Genomic DNA, 15362 nt, shown 5'->3' with positions numbered 1-15362 from the left:
CCCCCCCTCCCCCCCCCCCAAAAAAAAATGCAAAAGAAGTAGAAACTGTAAAGAGAGATCCATCAACCACTAGCAAGCACCAATGCACACTAGTCACAAAATTTCTCCCTTGCTTCCTGGACAGGAGCGGAGCCAGGAAAATCATGTCTGGGGGTAGCAAAATTATGCAGTCTATATCAATATTGATTATACTTTATATCATTATATATACCAAACCATATATTATCAATAATAATTTTTAATGATACTTTGTGTAATCATGTATCAACTACATAATTGTACAAATACGATTGGCATATGTCAACCGATACTTTATATAATCTCATAACTCAAAATATATACAATAATAAATGTACTTTTATTATAATCTTGCTTGTCACTCTTTTATCAAATAAAAGTTGTCAATTATTTTGTTGGCAACATTTTTTAGATAATTAACTAATATTCATTTTATGATTAACTTAACAAATTCGCCACTGTTCCTGGACTTGCATGCCTTTAACTTGTTCTAATAACTCTACATTTTGCATTGATGTATTTATGTATGCTTATGAATTATGAGATATTGCTTAGTTTCTGATCTTTCATTTTGTTTATACAATTGCGATTCTGACTTGCAAATGAATGGTGGCAGACTTTTCCTGGCCATAAAGGACCTGTTTCATGCTTAACATTCAGGCAAGGAAGTTCAGAACTGTTTTCAGGGTCATTTGATCGATCGGTCAAGATTTGGAATGTAGAGGATAGAGCTTATGTAAACACACTATTTGGGCACCAAGCTGAAGTCCTAACAATTGATTCATTGCGGAAAGAGCGAGTTTTGACAGTTGGTCGTGACAGAACCATGCATTTATTTAAGGTTATTTCTATGACTTGTGTCTGTTACCTGAATTACATTCTTGCAAATATTATTATTATGAGAGTTTATTGGTTTCAATTTGTTAAATTACAGTTAGTGGTGTATTAGAAATTTAACCCCACTGAATTCATTAACTTTTTTGCTGAATTTTTTTGTTCAAATGAGATTGAAAAGAATCCAACTTTAGTGTTTTCTTCCATGCCCTTTTAAATTTCCTTTCCAACGGTCGTGGTTAAGAGCAGCAGTATTAGGTTCTTATAAAAGTTTCGTTTCACAAAAGTAAGTTATTACAAACTACTTTGCCGCTTACACCACCCCTACTCTCTGGTGAACAGGTTCCTGAGGAATCACAATTTATATTTCGCGCTTCTGCTTCTTCCCTAGAATGCTGTTGTTTCATCAATAATGATGAATTCTTATCAGGTTCTAGTGATGGAAGTATAGAACATTGGACTGCAAAGAAGAAGAAACCCATTCACATTGTGAAAAATGCACACACTTCACTTATTGAGCAGAGAAGTACAGGAATGCTGTCAAATGGTGACATAGGTAAGCTATGGTTCTTTGAAAAACACTTAACTAATTCTGAATTAAATTCACTGTTACACCAACAAAAACCTGAATTTAGAAGCGTCAAATTGCGCAGGAAATGTTGCCTTAAATCCTGAGAGTGTCTCTTCATCTGCACTCTCCTGGGTCAGTTCAGTGGCTGTCTGTAGAAGCAGTGATCTTGCTGCCTCAGGAGCAGGCAATGGTCTAATTCGTCTTTGGAAAGTTGAGGGTGAATCCAAGGGAATCTGTCCTTTGTTTGAGATTCCATTGGTAAGAGCATGTGTGCATTATATTGCATGCGGGTTACTATTGCTGTGTTATATTCTCTGTAATTGTGTAAATTGAGATTCACTTAGTATGCTTCAGGTGGATATTGATCATGGTAATTTAATAGTTGGCAATGATAAGTTGATAACTTTGAGTCTTTGATGTTATTATCAACACAATTTCGCATGTGCTGACAACTCACCATAATTACCTCCTATTTTGGATTAGTTGTAGTAACAATAAAGGAAGATTCATTAAATTTGTAAATGTCATATGATCAACACATTTTAGCATGTAATCAGTTCCATTTGGTCAAGTTGGCATCTAGGTTTCCAGTTTCCTTGTCTAAGTTGAGGTCTCAGCTTTGAGTCTCCCACCTCATACATTTTATTTGTTTGGGTATTGTTTCAATTTTAAAAAATAGTTTTGGTATCAACAAGAACAATATTTGTATATTCTCCTAATCTTCTGTTGGCTTTATACATGGTTAGGTGTTCTTTCTTATCTTTATCATCTCTTGATATAACTGTTATTTGCTTATGCAACAATTTCTCGATGTAGGCTGGATTTGTAAATTCTTTAGCTTTTGCAAAATCTGGACGCTTCCTTGTTGCCGGAGTTGGAAAGGTGAAGTGCTATCATTTTCCACTTTAATTTTTTTTTTCTTTTCTTTCTTTGGATGTAGATTTTAATTATTCTGGTATACGGCATTGCCTCAAATTGTATTCGAGTTATACTAAGCGTCTAAGCATGCACTTATATAGATAACATCCAAGATCCATACTGCCTCCTTGACAGGGTTATTCTTTTTTCGAAGAGGGGCGGGTTGATAAGGGGAGGGGCTGTTGGAGACTGGCTTTCCCACTTTACTCAACTATAATTTTGCATCGACAACTTTTGTGAATTAAACTGCCATTTTTGCATCTTCTTAGGTTGTTATTAATACGAGTTCCCTTTCATTCACAGGAACCTCGCTTAGGAAGGTGGGGTCGTATTGCTAATGCTCAGAATGGAGTTGCTATACATTCTTTCAAGCACATGTGAGGTTGGTAGACGGTTTGCTTGCTGCAACTTCGTCTCAATACTAAAAAGGGTGTTCTCTCTTTGACGGTAACTCTTTTGGATGCACGGGAGCAAGCTTTCCCACAGAAGTTAAGTACTCCATTCATACCTAAATTTTGTAGTTGAAAGTTAATCTCGTTTCGATATAATTAGGCCCAATATAATGCTGAGAGTGCTGTTGTAAGATGGACAATAGTGAATCAATCAAAATTTTCATCCCAGAGAAGCCATTGTGTTTGCTATTCATTGTAGTTGTAATTTTTGCAAGAGGATTTTTTGGATTATGAGGCTCAATTTTAATTTTCTTAACTCAATTCCTCTTTGATCTTTTGTTAGTATTCCCTCTTTAGCTTATTGTATAACAAGATTATCTTTTTAGAAGTTAGATTCACACGTGTTAAAGTTTAAGAATTTTTACAGTATCGCACAATAATATCATACGGAGTATATATCTTGATAAAGTTATCTCTTTACAATATGGTACTATAAAATTTTCATCATGGTTCACTTCTTACATTGAAGTGAAGTCCTAATTATACTACAAAAACGTGTAGGTTTGACATAAGTATTACTCTATGTATTTTGTCAACTTACTCCTTATATTTTGGCTAAGATTTTCAGTATGGGTGTGGGATGCATCCCTATCCTAGCCCCCTCAATTGGATTGAGCTACACACCATAATGCAATTAGGCTATTGAACCTAAAAAATATATAATTGAGTCCCTAAACTAATTAATTTCATGCAATTCTTCTAGGTTTCTAAAAGGTAATCTAAATTATTTTTAAAAAAAAGAATTTTAAATAATTATTGAACCAAAAAAACACCGTCTCCAGTCATGGAGACCAAGACAGCTTCTTACTAAAAGCCATCGGCCATGCTGCAACTGTCCAGTTCTGCCGAAATCATAGGACACTGTCGGAGAACCAAAGGTCGTTGCTGTAAGATCAGCTGAGGTGTCGTCGATGAAGAGAAGCCGTGACTGCGCTACTTGCCGCCAGAGCTTTGCCTGGATGAAGAATGTTGCTACTTGATGTTGGCAGAGGGTGGCTTGCCCGTGAAGGAGATCGCCGGTGGGGTTGTTGTGCTTCGAAGGAGCTGTTGCTTTCGGTGTTGTCTCGCCGCCGGTGGTTATCCAGAGAGAAGAGAGGGTGAGACCGGAGACAGTCATGTGTTTTTCTTTTATTATTATTATTATATTATTATTATTATTTTTTAAAAATTAAATATATTTTAAATATAGGTTACCTATTAAAAATCTGCAAAATGGAGAAATTGCATGAAATTGGTTAGTTTAGCGACTCAATTGTAGATTTTTTAAGTTCAGTGACCTAATTATATTTTCGTTAGAGATATGCTTCATTATTTTCAGAAAAATTTCGTAAAGTTGTGACAGTGTGCTGTCAGTTAAATTTCTGTGCAGCACAGTGTTGAGAAAATTTTCGAAAAAAAAATGGCCTATTTGATCTTTATCCTTTAATTTAATGAATTTATAGATAATGAATATAAAATGGTATTGGAAGTTGGAACTGAATGATGTTTGAATCACACTATGGATAAATGTTTTCTACATTTTACCAACCAATGACTTATCCAAATAGTTTCATACTAAAAACTTCTTGTTATAAAGTTTTTTGGTCCACAAATAATAATTGTTTCTTAACTTATTCATTCCCACAATGATTTCTATTCACAAGTTTAGTTTTTTTGTTGATAAGTAATTCCAAATTATCATGACGAATTTTATGATGTACAATATTAATTATAATTTTGACCAATAATGGTTGTCAAAATTAAAGACAATGGCATGAGAAGAAAACTAAAGAGGAAAATGATAAGTTTTTTTTTTTTTTCTAGAAATAAAGATACTTCTTGATGTGATACATTATGATAACTATCAAATAGATTGTCCTTAGATTATGCATGGTAAAACAACAATTAATTATAGTGTGTCACGTTAAGGTAACAAATTTTATGAGAATATTAATTATAGTTTCCACCAATAACGATTGTTAAATTAAGACAACAATGTGAGCAGAAAGCTTAAGAGGAAAATGATACTTAAGATACTTCTTGATGTGATATATTATGATTAGTTAACTGTTAAATCAAAATGTTTTTAGATTAGATTTGTTTAAACAACCAATTAATCATAGTGATGGTTGTTAAAATTTATACCACAGTGAATAGAAAACCTAAGAGAAAAATGATAAGATACTCCTAAAAGTTAGAATACTTCTTAACATAACACATTATACTGTAACTACTTAACCCTCAAAACAAAATATTGTTAAACTAGATTTGATTTAACACTCAATAAATCACAGTAAATCATGTTTGAATAATGAGATTACTTCAATATATGTAAAGTTAAAACTTGTATGCATGTGGTGTGTGTAAAAAACCTAATCCCAACTCAAACCATCATCAAAACTTTCACTGTCCAGGCCAAATCATCTATTGCAACATGACATTATTTACATTATTTAATCCACTTATCACTCAACATTTCTTTAAATGTACCAAATTACTAACACATTACCTAATCTCATTACCCTTACAAATGTACCAATAGTCAAATACTAAATCCTTACCCAAACTCATTATCCCAACATAGGAACAAGCTTTTTGGGTGGAATGAAAACTTTAAGAAATTACAAAAGTAGAGTGTAAATTGATCATGAGTTAAGTCAAATTAATTTTCTTTAAAGTAAAATATTGTGTTTAGATAGGTGGAAGGTGTTGGAAAAATACACAATGGAATTCCACTAGATTTCGAGGAGATTTTACATGAAAGTTGGTATGGCTTATCTCTTTTGCAGATGATTGTGTGTTGATGTTAGTGTTGGGTTTCCCTAGTTCTATTGATTTTCAAAAGTTGTTGTTTTTATTTATTTTTTATTTTTTATTTTTATTTTAAGGAGCCATTAAACAGAGGCATATTAAGCGGTAAATATTATGAGATAAATTAAGGCAGTTAATATGAAATTATTTCTAAATTTAATAAGAGTTTCCCAACATTATAAAATGATGTGCTATATGCCAGTGAGCATAAGGGATCTACACACTTTGGACATAATCTCACACTTCTGCGGCCGCGTTACAAACATTGATTCTTCTCCCAAATACTGTCTGCTAAACCACTAAGCTAAACCCGTGCGGGCCAATTCTTACATTATACCTTAGTACATAATTATTTATTTTGATTTAGGAGAAAGTCCACAATCGTCACTCTAATATGCATTATGAGTGAAACTCGTCTTGTGACCTTAACCGACAAAGGACTACAACAAGATAAACCAATTTAGGTTATCCATAGTTAATAAGCTCAACTGAGAACATCAATAAATAGTTCTCATAGTAAATCAAACTTTAAATTTTATAATTATCGAACTAATTAATTCCGCCACCAACTCGGCTTGATTTTCTCATAACTATTTCTTATCTCTTAAGTAGCCTGCAATAGTGGTGCATGCTTGTAAAGTGCTTATGCAGACTAGACTAGAAGGAAAGAAAGACATTTGACTTTTATTCTCCTTTCTTTCTTTACTTTATTAAACCTTTTAAGTCTTTTTTACTTCATCGGGGAGTGGGAAAATAATAAAACTTTGGTAGACAAAAGAAAGGAGAAAAGTGCATATATGGTGTTGATTTTGACACTTTTTCTTTATAGTCTCCATCATTTTTGTTAGGAAATAATTTTTTTGGGGTAACACAAATAATTTTTTTTGGGTTTTCATTTAATCAATTATTAAGGGTGAAAAACTGAGTTGAGGTATGTGAGTTAGTGCTAAACCGGCCTGGAATGAAATGGGTTAAGGTAAAAAATAATTTGACTCAGAGCATACATAGTAGAAGTTTTTTCTTAATTTTTGTCCGTCCAAAAAGCTTAATATGATTTTTCATTAATGTGGGAGATGATTTTTGAATTGTTTTTTCCTCCTGCAAAACACAAAATCTTGTCAGAATTTATTAAAAAAAAAAAAAAGAAAGAAAGAAAGAAATAGGCAACAACTCGCGCTTGGCGCTCACTGCCGCCTCAACGGGCGTGTGTTTCCCCACACGTCGGCTAGGGCATTTCAAAGGGCGGCCACTTGGAAGAAAAATGCGTTTTTTTTTTTTTTTTTTTTTGCTGTTTGTTAGAATTTTTTTCTTCCTTTTTTTGTTCTCTTTGTTCTCTCTCCTAGTGGCACATAAAAACTCACAAAAAGTCTTGGATTGATGTAGATGCTCTTAGAAAAAGCGAGTTTCACGGGCTCAACTCGTGTGCTAGCAGTAATTTTTTTGTTTCTTTTAGTAAAATTCTTTTCTAAAAGATCAAGTATTGTAGGCTCATTCTTTTAATAATATACATTTAAAACACTCATACCTTTTAAATCATAACATATATTGTTATTCGCTATATATAATATGTTGAAAATTTAGACTAAAAATGTCATTCAAACTAGTCATTTTGTGGTATAATTTTCAGTGAAGTTCATTTTTTATTTGGGTCAAGTTAAAGTGGATTGAAGTTTTCCATAGTGAGAAGTTTAATTGTATATAGGGAAAAGGGTCAAATAAGCCCTCAAACTTTACTTGAAAAGTCAATTATGTACCTAAACTTTTTAAAGTTGCAATTAACCCATTAATAGTTTATTTTGGAACAATAAAACCCAAAAGTAGGTTAGTGACATGTGATAGTAGGTCACTTGGAATCCGGCATCATTTCCGACTAAAAAATCGATCGTCGGCGCCTTCTCCCGGCGACATTTGATGATAGTAAGTGTGTTGCGCAAATCTTGTTTTGTTCGACCCCCTGTCTTACATGTTACAACCAAGATGTTTGATGATAGTAATTAGGAACTCAAAACAAAAGTAAAGGCTTTTTGTTCAGGTCTCCACCCAATGTTGATTTTATGACTACGGGGTAGTCAATCGGCAAGCCAACACAATCGTAAAATCAACAAATATCCTATGAACTATTTGAATAGTATCGTACAGACGGAATAATAATGGTTTTATGAACAATACACCAAGAAAATAACTCTTACAAGAGAGAGGTGAGTTTCTAACGGACTACTTAAATACCGAGTCTCATCTAAAGATTTTCCTAGACATGTAAGGTCACTTGACCACGATTGATTTTTTTCCTACACGATATGAACAAAATAACAATCGATAATATGAGAGAATAATAAATAATACTAGTAAGAGGCAAAGATTTTACGTGAAAAACCCAAATATGGTAAAACCCACGAGCAAGACTAAAAATGTTTCACTATAAAGAAAAAGTTAGAACCTTTCCTTTTATATAGCAAAGAGAAAATAATGGAGAATTTCTCTCTTGCTAAGGAGGAAAAGAGCAACTACTAAAGGAGATATGTGAGTGACTTTGAGATGATGAGAATGATACATGAGTAGGGTTTTTTTTTTTTTTTTTGAGAAAACAACATTTTTTGCCCCTGAATTATTTCACGTTTGAAAATTTGGTATGTGTTAATTGATTTGAACATATTTAGTCCTTTAATTGTCCATTATGTTGCATTTTTAGGGGCCAAAGACCTTGTGGTCTAGTGGCATCCGGTGTCCCGGTTAACACTCCCACATGGATGATGGAAGTGGGTTTGAGTCTCAGTGGAGGCAACTGTTGACTGAAAGTAGCTATGAACAGATATTACATTGTAACAGAGTCAGTAGTACTCAAAAAATGTTACTTGGTAATGGTAATGGATTTTGGTGAAAGTATTTTGCATGTTTGGTAATACGGTGAAATGTTGCACTTTTAGGGTGCGTTTGGTTCGTACATGGGAATCGAAATCGTAATGAGAATCAAATACTTGGTAATGGTAATGGGTTTTGGGAAGTATTTTGCATGTTTGGTAATTGGTAATACGGTGGAATTGGAATGATTATCAATATTGTTGTTTGGCTATTTATGATCCTATAATGGAAATAAGGGTGTTTTTGGTTGGTGGGTTTAGACATAAGGTATGGGTATCAAAGTAATTGTTATTGTTTGGTTGATAGGTTTTTAGAATACTACTATGAGTTTGGAATACCCCATTAATTGAAAAACTCATACCCTAATGAAATAAGAGTTTCATTTCATTTCCTCCTTTCTTCCCCAACTTTTAATAATCATTCCCATTCCACCATACTACCAAACATGCAAAATACTTTCACCAAAACCCATTACCCTTACAAAGTATTTGATACCCATACCGATTCCGATTCTCATGTGCGAACCAAACACACCCTAAATATTTAAAAAATACAAGAACAAAAAATCAAGACAATTTATTTTAATATAAAGGCATCCAAAGCACCAATATGAATAAAAAAAAATAAAAACAAAAATATAAAAAACACTAATCCAAATTTAAAAATCAAATTACCAATTGAGAGTTTTAATTAATGGGGTAATGGAATAATGGAATGAAACCTTATTTTATTAGGGAAAGAGTTTTTTAATTAATGAGGTAATCAAATCTCATAGTAGTGTTCTAGAAACCTATCAACCAAATAATAACAATGACTTTTGATTCCCATTCATGATAGTTAAACCCATGAACCAAACATACCCTTAGTCTATATTGTTATATAATTATCAAACTCCATTAACAAACTCGTTTTTATGAGGTTATTTTCGTCATTTAAAATCAATATCCATGATTAAAGTTTCACTTTCAATGGGAACATTATTTTTAATAGTGAATAGTAATTCTAAATGATAAAAATAATTTCATATGTTAATAGAGTACGGTAATTATATAACATTAGAGACTAAAAATTTAACATTATAAACAACTGGGAGAGTAAATTTGTTTAAATTAACTTATAAGGAACAAATATTCAGCGCAAAAGTGTCATTTTCCTTCTTTTTTTTTCTTTTTTTTTTTTTGTATTTAAAAAAGTAAATTTCTTACAAAAGACCGGAGAAGAATATTTTGACTCATGTCAACCTTTTATTAAATGCAAAATTTAAATTTAAATTAAAAAAAAATAAAAAATTCAATGTAATAAGTAACATGGTCCTTGAATCCTTGGGCCTTGCTTCCACCATTAACAATGCTGCTTTCTCTCTCTAACTCGTGAACAAGAAATGCACTCAACTACACTCTTTTCTTCTCGAAGATCTTCCTTGTGCTACTGGTATATTCTTCTTAGCTTCTCTTTCGACATTTCAAGAAAAAACAAACAGACAAACATATTTTCTTTTAATGTTTTTTCAAATATATAATACTTAGTGTCATTTGCAGATCATCTGTCTCTGTCATTTTCTTCGAAATGTCAGTACCATTGTCTTCCTGTCTCATTATATGTATCCCCACAAAAATATAAATAATATGTTGTTTTGATGCACACTTCTTCTTGTTTCCTCCTTTCTTGGAAATCTTGGGTTCACTGAGCACCCACTTGGGTGTTGTTTGTTCAAGAACCTTTTTTTTTTTTTTTTTTTTTTTAAATTTATATTAAAAAATGTTAATGGGTTTTTCCTTATTTTGCTGTTTCATTGTGGGTTTCAGATGATTGGATCAGCAGAAAATAGTAATGCATGTAGGTCTGTGCAAACTGTAAAATCCTGCAAATTTTAACTTTGAGGTGTTTATCAATTTCTGCATATATATATATGTGCAAATTTGGTAATAGTGTGTGAAGTGTTGTTACATTTGGGTGTATAGAATCAAGAATACTTGCTTGGGCATATTGGAAATTTAAACAAGTGTTTGTTGATAAAGTTAAGAAATGGGGTGTGTAGAATCAAAAATTGATAAAGAAGAGAGGGTGAGGAATTGTAAGGAGAGAAAAAGGTTGATGAAACATCTTTTGGGGTTTAGGAGAGAGTTTGCTGAAGCCCAATTAGCATATTTGAGAGCACTGAAAAATACAGGAGTGACATTAAGGCAATTTACTGAATCAGAGACACTGGAACTTGAGGACACCAATTTTCGAGTTGCATTGCCACCCTCGCCTCCACCCCCATTACCGCCTTCACCTCCACCTCCACCCCCGCCAAATTTTAGCCCTGATTTGAGAAAAACATCTGATAAACAAGGATCGGCATCTGTACAAGAGGATGTCATAGAGATAGATGATGATGATAGTCACACCCCGCCTCCACCTCCAGTAACTACGAGTGATTGGGAATATTGGAATCTTTTTTCTTCTCCATATCCGCAATGTGGTGAGCGGAGAGACACGATTGAGCAAGGGGAGGAGGAGAATTGGGAAGAGACAAACACTGAATTCATTGAAGAAGATGAGGACAAGGGTATTGTTGATGATGGTGTTGTGGATATGGATCCTGAGAAACAGCAAACTGTTGAATTAGTTGATGATAATTCGTCGATGGCAAGCTGGTATGACAAAGGCACTTCAGATATGGCCATAGTTGTCTCCAGAAGCAGTAAAACTTTGGCTGGTATATTCCGGGATTTGGATGATTATTTCTTGAAAGCATCAGCTGGTGTAAAGGATGTAGCTGTTCTTATTGACGTCCACATGGGAGATGGTTTCCTTTATCAGAGTATCAAAGAGCAAAAGAGTAAGTACTCCTTATTGCTAGTTAGAATATACTTCTATTGCTTCAGATTGCATTTTAGCCCTAGAAAATTATCTATATTATCTGCAGCTTGGTGATAAATATTTTCCCATTCATCTTTCTTAACTCTCATTTGCACTGCAAGTATACTTTTTTCTCTCATCTCTGTTGATTATTTTCGCTGAATCTGCTGAACTATAATTGCTCTTTATAAAATGAGTAAATCACTGTTATTTCCCTGTTGGAGGCTAGCGTTTGCCCTTTGTTCAATTTGGTTGCAAACTCTAAAACTGTCTTATTTGCCAGCTTGTTAAATGTTTGAACATAAACTTAAATGAACATTTTGTGTGACGTACTTGTTTGTTTCACCACTTTATGATAGTGTGACATGCTTGTGGATATATTAATCATGTTTTATTAATTTATTTTACCCTTTTGCTTTTGTTTTGGAAATTGCAATTAATATCCCAAAATAGTAATTTCTCATCTAATATTTGTTTTTAATTGAACTTATGGTTGCCCTGAAACTAAATCCTTACATGGGATATCAATTGGAAGCTGATTTTCTTTTTATTGTGCACAGGGAAGAGGCACAATTCTGCAAAGGCCTCAAGTGCATTCACTTGGGGTTGGTCTTTTAAGTCAATTAATTCTACCAGAGACGCTGGAGATTTTTTGGGCCCTTCTGAACCTTGCAAACCTGGATCACACTGTGTAACTCTGGAAAAGATATATACTGAGGAGCAGAAACTGTACAAGGAAGTTAAGGTTGTTACAGCTCTTCTGTCCAGGGATGAATCCTTGGTTTTATCCATTAAAGATCTAATTTAGTTTTTGGCTCATATCTCTTTTGCATGCCTTGGTACAAACTTTTCTTGTGTCTTTGCAAATAGAATCCTCTGGAAAGTGGTTTAGGGGCTTATTCATTCAAAGCTGTGTCCCTCTTGCTTTTGTCATGATCATGTGTTGCAATATTTAATTCTGCCACTAAGGGAAGTTTCATCCACTATGCATTACATAGATGTTGTTAATCCAATTAAATGATGAGATCATTTATAATTGTATCAGCAGGACTTGCTGGAGTTAATCTTATATAATGAGCCCTTTTTCAGGCGAGATAATGTCAAATCCCGAAGTGTATTCACTTCCTCCTCCCTTATGAAAGTGCAATTATGCATATTAACTAAGATTTTCCAAGTATCCATCCTCCCATGTAATATCTTCTTTCTCACTTCAATTGCACCATCCAACTCGAGTTTTCTTTCCACTACGGGAATCCTTTGGCCATCATTCAACCACCTTTCACCTCCACCCAACTCAAGTTTTCTTCCCCTATGTGTATTTCATTTTATTCTCCCGAAATTTTGTTGTCCTTACCTTGATGCAACTATGATATTTACAGGAAGAAGAGAACACCAAGGCAGAACTTGAAAAGAAGTCATTGTTGCTCCAGAAACAAGAGGAAGAAATTCATGACTTGGCCAAGACAGAGAAAATCCGGTTAAGGGTTGAAAGTTTAGAGTCTCACATCTCATTGCTACAACAATCAATCAGCAAATCCTGTTCAACAATAGTGAAGCTCATAGATGCGGAGTTGCACCCTCAGCTGGTTGCAATAGCTTCAGGGTAATGACATGATAAATGAAATCCTAAGTCCTAACACATTTTTGTATAACCAGCAGTTTTATGTTGCCATATCATGCACATCTTCAAGACTTAAACTATGCATCAATATATTATCAATTTCTTGGTGGGATTATGATCATAAAATGATGAAAGAACCAAAGTCCTTGTTGTGCTAGCAGTCTTTGCAGAATATCCCTCTGGAGTTCCCAGATGGAAGATTGAAAAAGCTCAGTGCTGGCTAGGATTATGAGTGTGGGTTTTGCTTGCAAGTCTTTTTAAGTCTGGAAGTTTGAGAGGAACCTTTTATGGAAGATAGATATTCAAGTGGAACTACTTTCAGAAGTTATTTGGGGATGAAAATGGAGGTTGAACAGCTTATTGAAGTGGCCTATAAACTTACCAATTACGATTAATTTACCAATAAGATATGAACAGCTTAAAAGGGAACATGTTTAGCAAGAAGTTGGTCCCTTTGTATTTGAACTTTTACCTCTTTCCAGCCCAATCTAATTTTGGCTCTTATTAGTGTTATGTATGGCTATTTCTTCCTTGTTACATGATAAATGTTTGTATAAACGCTAATCCTTCTGAGGACTGTTTATTTTTCAGGTTAAGGCACATGTGGCAAACTATGTGTGAGTGCCATAAAGTGCAGAACCTTTTATCACAGCAGCTAAATCATCTAACAAGCCAACAAAGCATCGACTGTACTTCTGAGTATCGCAGGCAGGCTGCGATTCAGCTGAAAACCGAGGTCACTTCATGGTATAATAGTCTTTGCAGAGTCATTACTTCTCAGCATGAATATGTAAAGACCCTCTGCAGTTGGATCCAACTCACCAATTGCCTCAGAGATGGTGATCAACCGAGTCGTTTTTCATCAGTGGTGCATTCGCTTTCTGAAGAGTGGCTAACAGCACTTGAAAAGTTGCCCGATAAGGTATCTTCCTTTCCCTTCCTCTTGCTCTTATTCTTCCCTTTTTTTTTATTTTGTTTTGTTTTTTCGAGTCCTTAATTCCTTTCCCCTCTTTTATTAGAGAACATGTATAACGCTCTCTCTATATCATTTATAAGGAAATATTGAACATATATTGAAAGGAGAGTTTGGTTAAAGAAATTAGTATAATACGGTGTGCAATGATGATCAGTTTTCCTTGGCAATAGTATACTCTGTAGGTTGATCATGTTAGAAAAAGAAAAAGAATGCTTGAACTAGCAGTAAATTATGAACTATAGTTTCTTGCTATCTTTTTAGTTTAAAAAAGAGTTAATGCCCTCTAGGGTCCTCCGAGTATTGTGGTTCTGCCACAGTTAGTCCTAAACTTTCAAGTTAATCACCCATGGTCCTTCAACTTTCAAATTTTAACCAACTGTGGTCCTTTCAAAAGGAAAACGACTGGTTAAAATTTGAAAGTTGAAGTATCATGAATGGTTAACTTGAAAGTTGAAGGACCACATGTGGTTAACTTGAAAGTTTAAAACTATAGTGGCAAAACCACTATACTCAGAGGACCCTAGATGGCATTAACTCTTTAAAAAATAATGATATTTCCAGTTCTTTTCTTCTCCTCTTGGTGGAATGTGTTGTTTGAAGTAATCAAGCAAGTTTACCCGTATTTAGATTCTCAACTTGGAAAATAATCCCATACTAATGGGAACACCTGATTTTTTGAATCTTCATTTTGATAATTTGTGGTTGCTTATTTTGCTTTGCAGATGGCATCAGAAGCCATTAAGAATTTCCTGTCGGTTATCCATTCCATAGTTTCACAGCAGGAAGAGGAACTCCGTTTGCAGAAGAGGGCTGCAAAGCTCGAGAGAAAATTGCAACATGAACTAAACTCCCTTGCCGAATTGGAGATGAAATTTGAGGGGAGCTTTACTGCAGGAGATGCAAACTCAGATTTGAGCTCTAAGCATCCTTTGTCAATCAAGCGCGCTAAACTTGAAGCCTTGAAAAAGCGGGTGGATGATGAGAAGGCCAAGTATACAAACTCTGTTCACACCACACAGGTCATGTTTCTGAACAACCTACAGACAAGCCTTCCTAATTTATTTCAAGCTTTAGTGGAATTATCCAGCTCTTATTCCCAAACCTTCGAAGCTGTTCTTAATCGCGCCACTCCATTAGAACATGAAAATGGCTCATTAAGCTCCTCACTTGAACCCACAATCGCAAGTTGAAGGTCACCATTTCCTTCTCTACTCGAGCATCCTAATTATGATACTGCTTAGCTTTCCAAATGCCAAGTTTGTGGCAGTGAGAGCTAGGAAGTTGATTTATCCACAAGAAAGATTTCAAGAAAGTTTGCTACAAACTAGTAGCTAAGTGTACTCCCTCTATTTTCGTCAGTAAATTTAGTATTTGATCTATTCTGCAGCTGTCTTGATACTTGTTTTTCATATCTTATTGTGCCTGGTTGATACTTATCAGGGAAAAGTTGTAGACTAACACAATTTTTAGTTTCGGGTA

General features: G+C 34.2%; 2 protein-coding genes across 2 annotated transcripts in view; both read left to right on the top strand.

Annotated features, from left to right (window-relative positions):
• The window catches only part of LOC116014884 (U3 snoRNP-associated protein-like EMB2271), a 6397-nt gene extending 3343 nt beyond the window's left edge, over positions 1-3054 (top strand). Inside the window, exons 3-7 of the mRNA XM_031254848.1 lie at positions 635-859; positions 1195-1408; positions 1506-1681; positions 2240-2305; positions 2645-3054. Coding sequence (XP_031110708.1) covers positions 635-859; positions 1195-1408; positions 1506-1681; positions 2240-2305; positions 2645-2722 — 759 coding nt within the window. The 3' untranslated portion in view covers positions 2723-3054. The remainder of the gene's footprint in view (positions 1-634; positions 860-1194; positions 1409-1505; positions 1682-2239; positions 2306-2644) is intronic.
• A 6730-nt stretch (positions 3055-9784) lies between these two features.
• Positions 9785-15262, top strand: LOC116026126 (nitrate regulatory gene2 protein). The gene is made up of 6 exons (XM_031267581.1): positions 9785-9873; positions 10248-11266; positions 11847-12031; positions 12666-12889; positions 13499-13829; positions 14606-15262. Exons 2-6 carry the CDS (start codon positions 10468-10470, stop codon positions 15071-15073), a joined length of 2007 nt encoding a protein of 668 aa, XP_031123441.1. The 5' UTR covers positions 9785-9873; positions 10248-10467; the 3' UTR covers positions 15074-15262.
• The last annotated feature ends 100 nt before the right edge of the window (positions 15263-15362 follow it).

This window comes from Ipomoea triloba, chromosome 1 (genome assembly GCF_003576645.1).
Source record: "Ipomoea triloba cultivar NCNSP0323 chromosome 1, ASM357664v1".
Classification (NCBI taxonomy): Eukaryota; Viridiplantae; Streptophyta; class Magnoliopsida; order Solanales; family Convolvulaceae; genus Ipomoea; species Ipomoea triloba.
This window is presented reverse-complemented; position numbering and strand designations above follow the sequence as displayed.

Bases quoted from the DNA above. Each gene is read 5' to 3' on its own strand.
- LOC116026126 (XM_031267581.1), top strand. From the start codon at position 10,468: ATGGGGTGTGTAGAATCAAAAATTGATAAAGAAGAGAGGGTGAGGAAT. The intron at 12,890-13,498 runs GTAATGACATGA...TTTATTTTTCAG, and splicing joins CTGGTTGCAATAGCTTCAGG to GTTAAGGCACATGTGGCAAA. The intron at 13,830-14,605 runs GTATCTTCCTTT...TTTGCTTTGCAG, and splicing joins TTGAAAAGTTGCCCGATAAG to ATGGCATCAGAAGCCATTAA.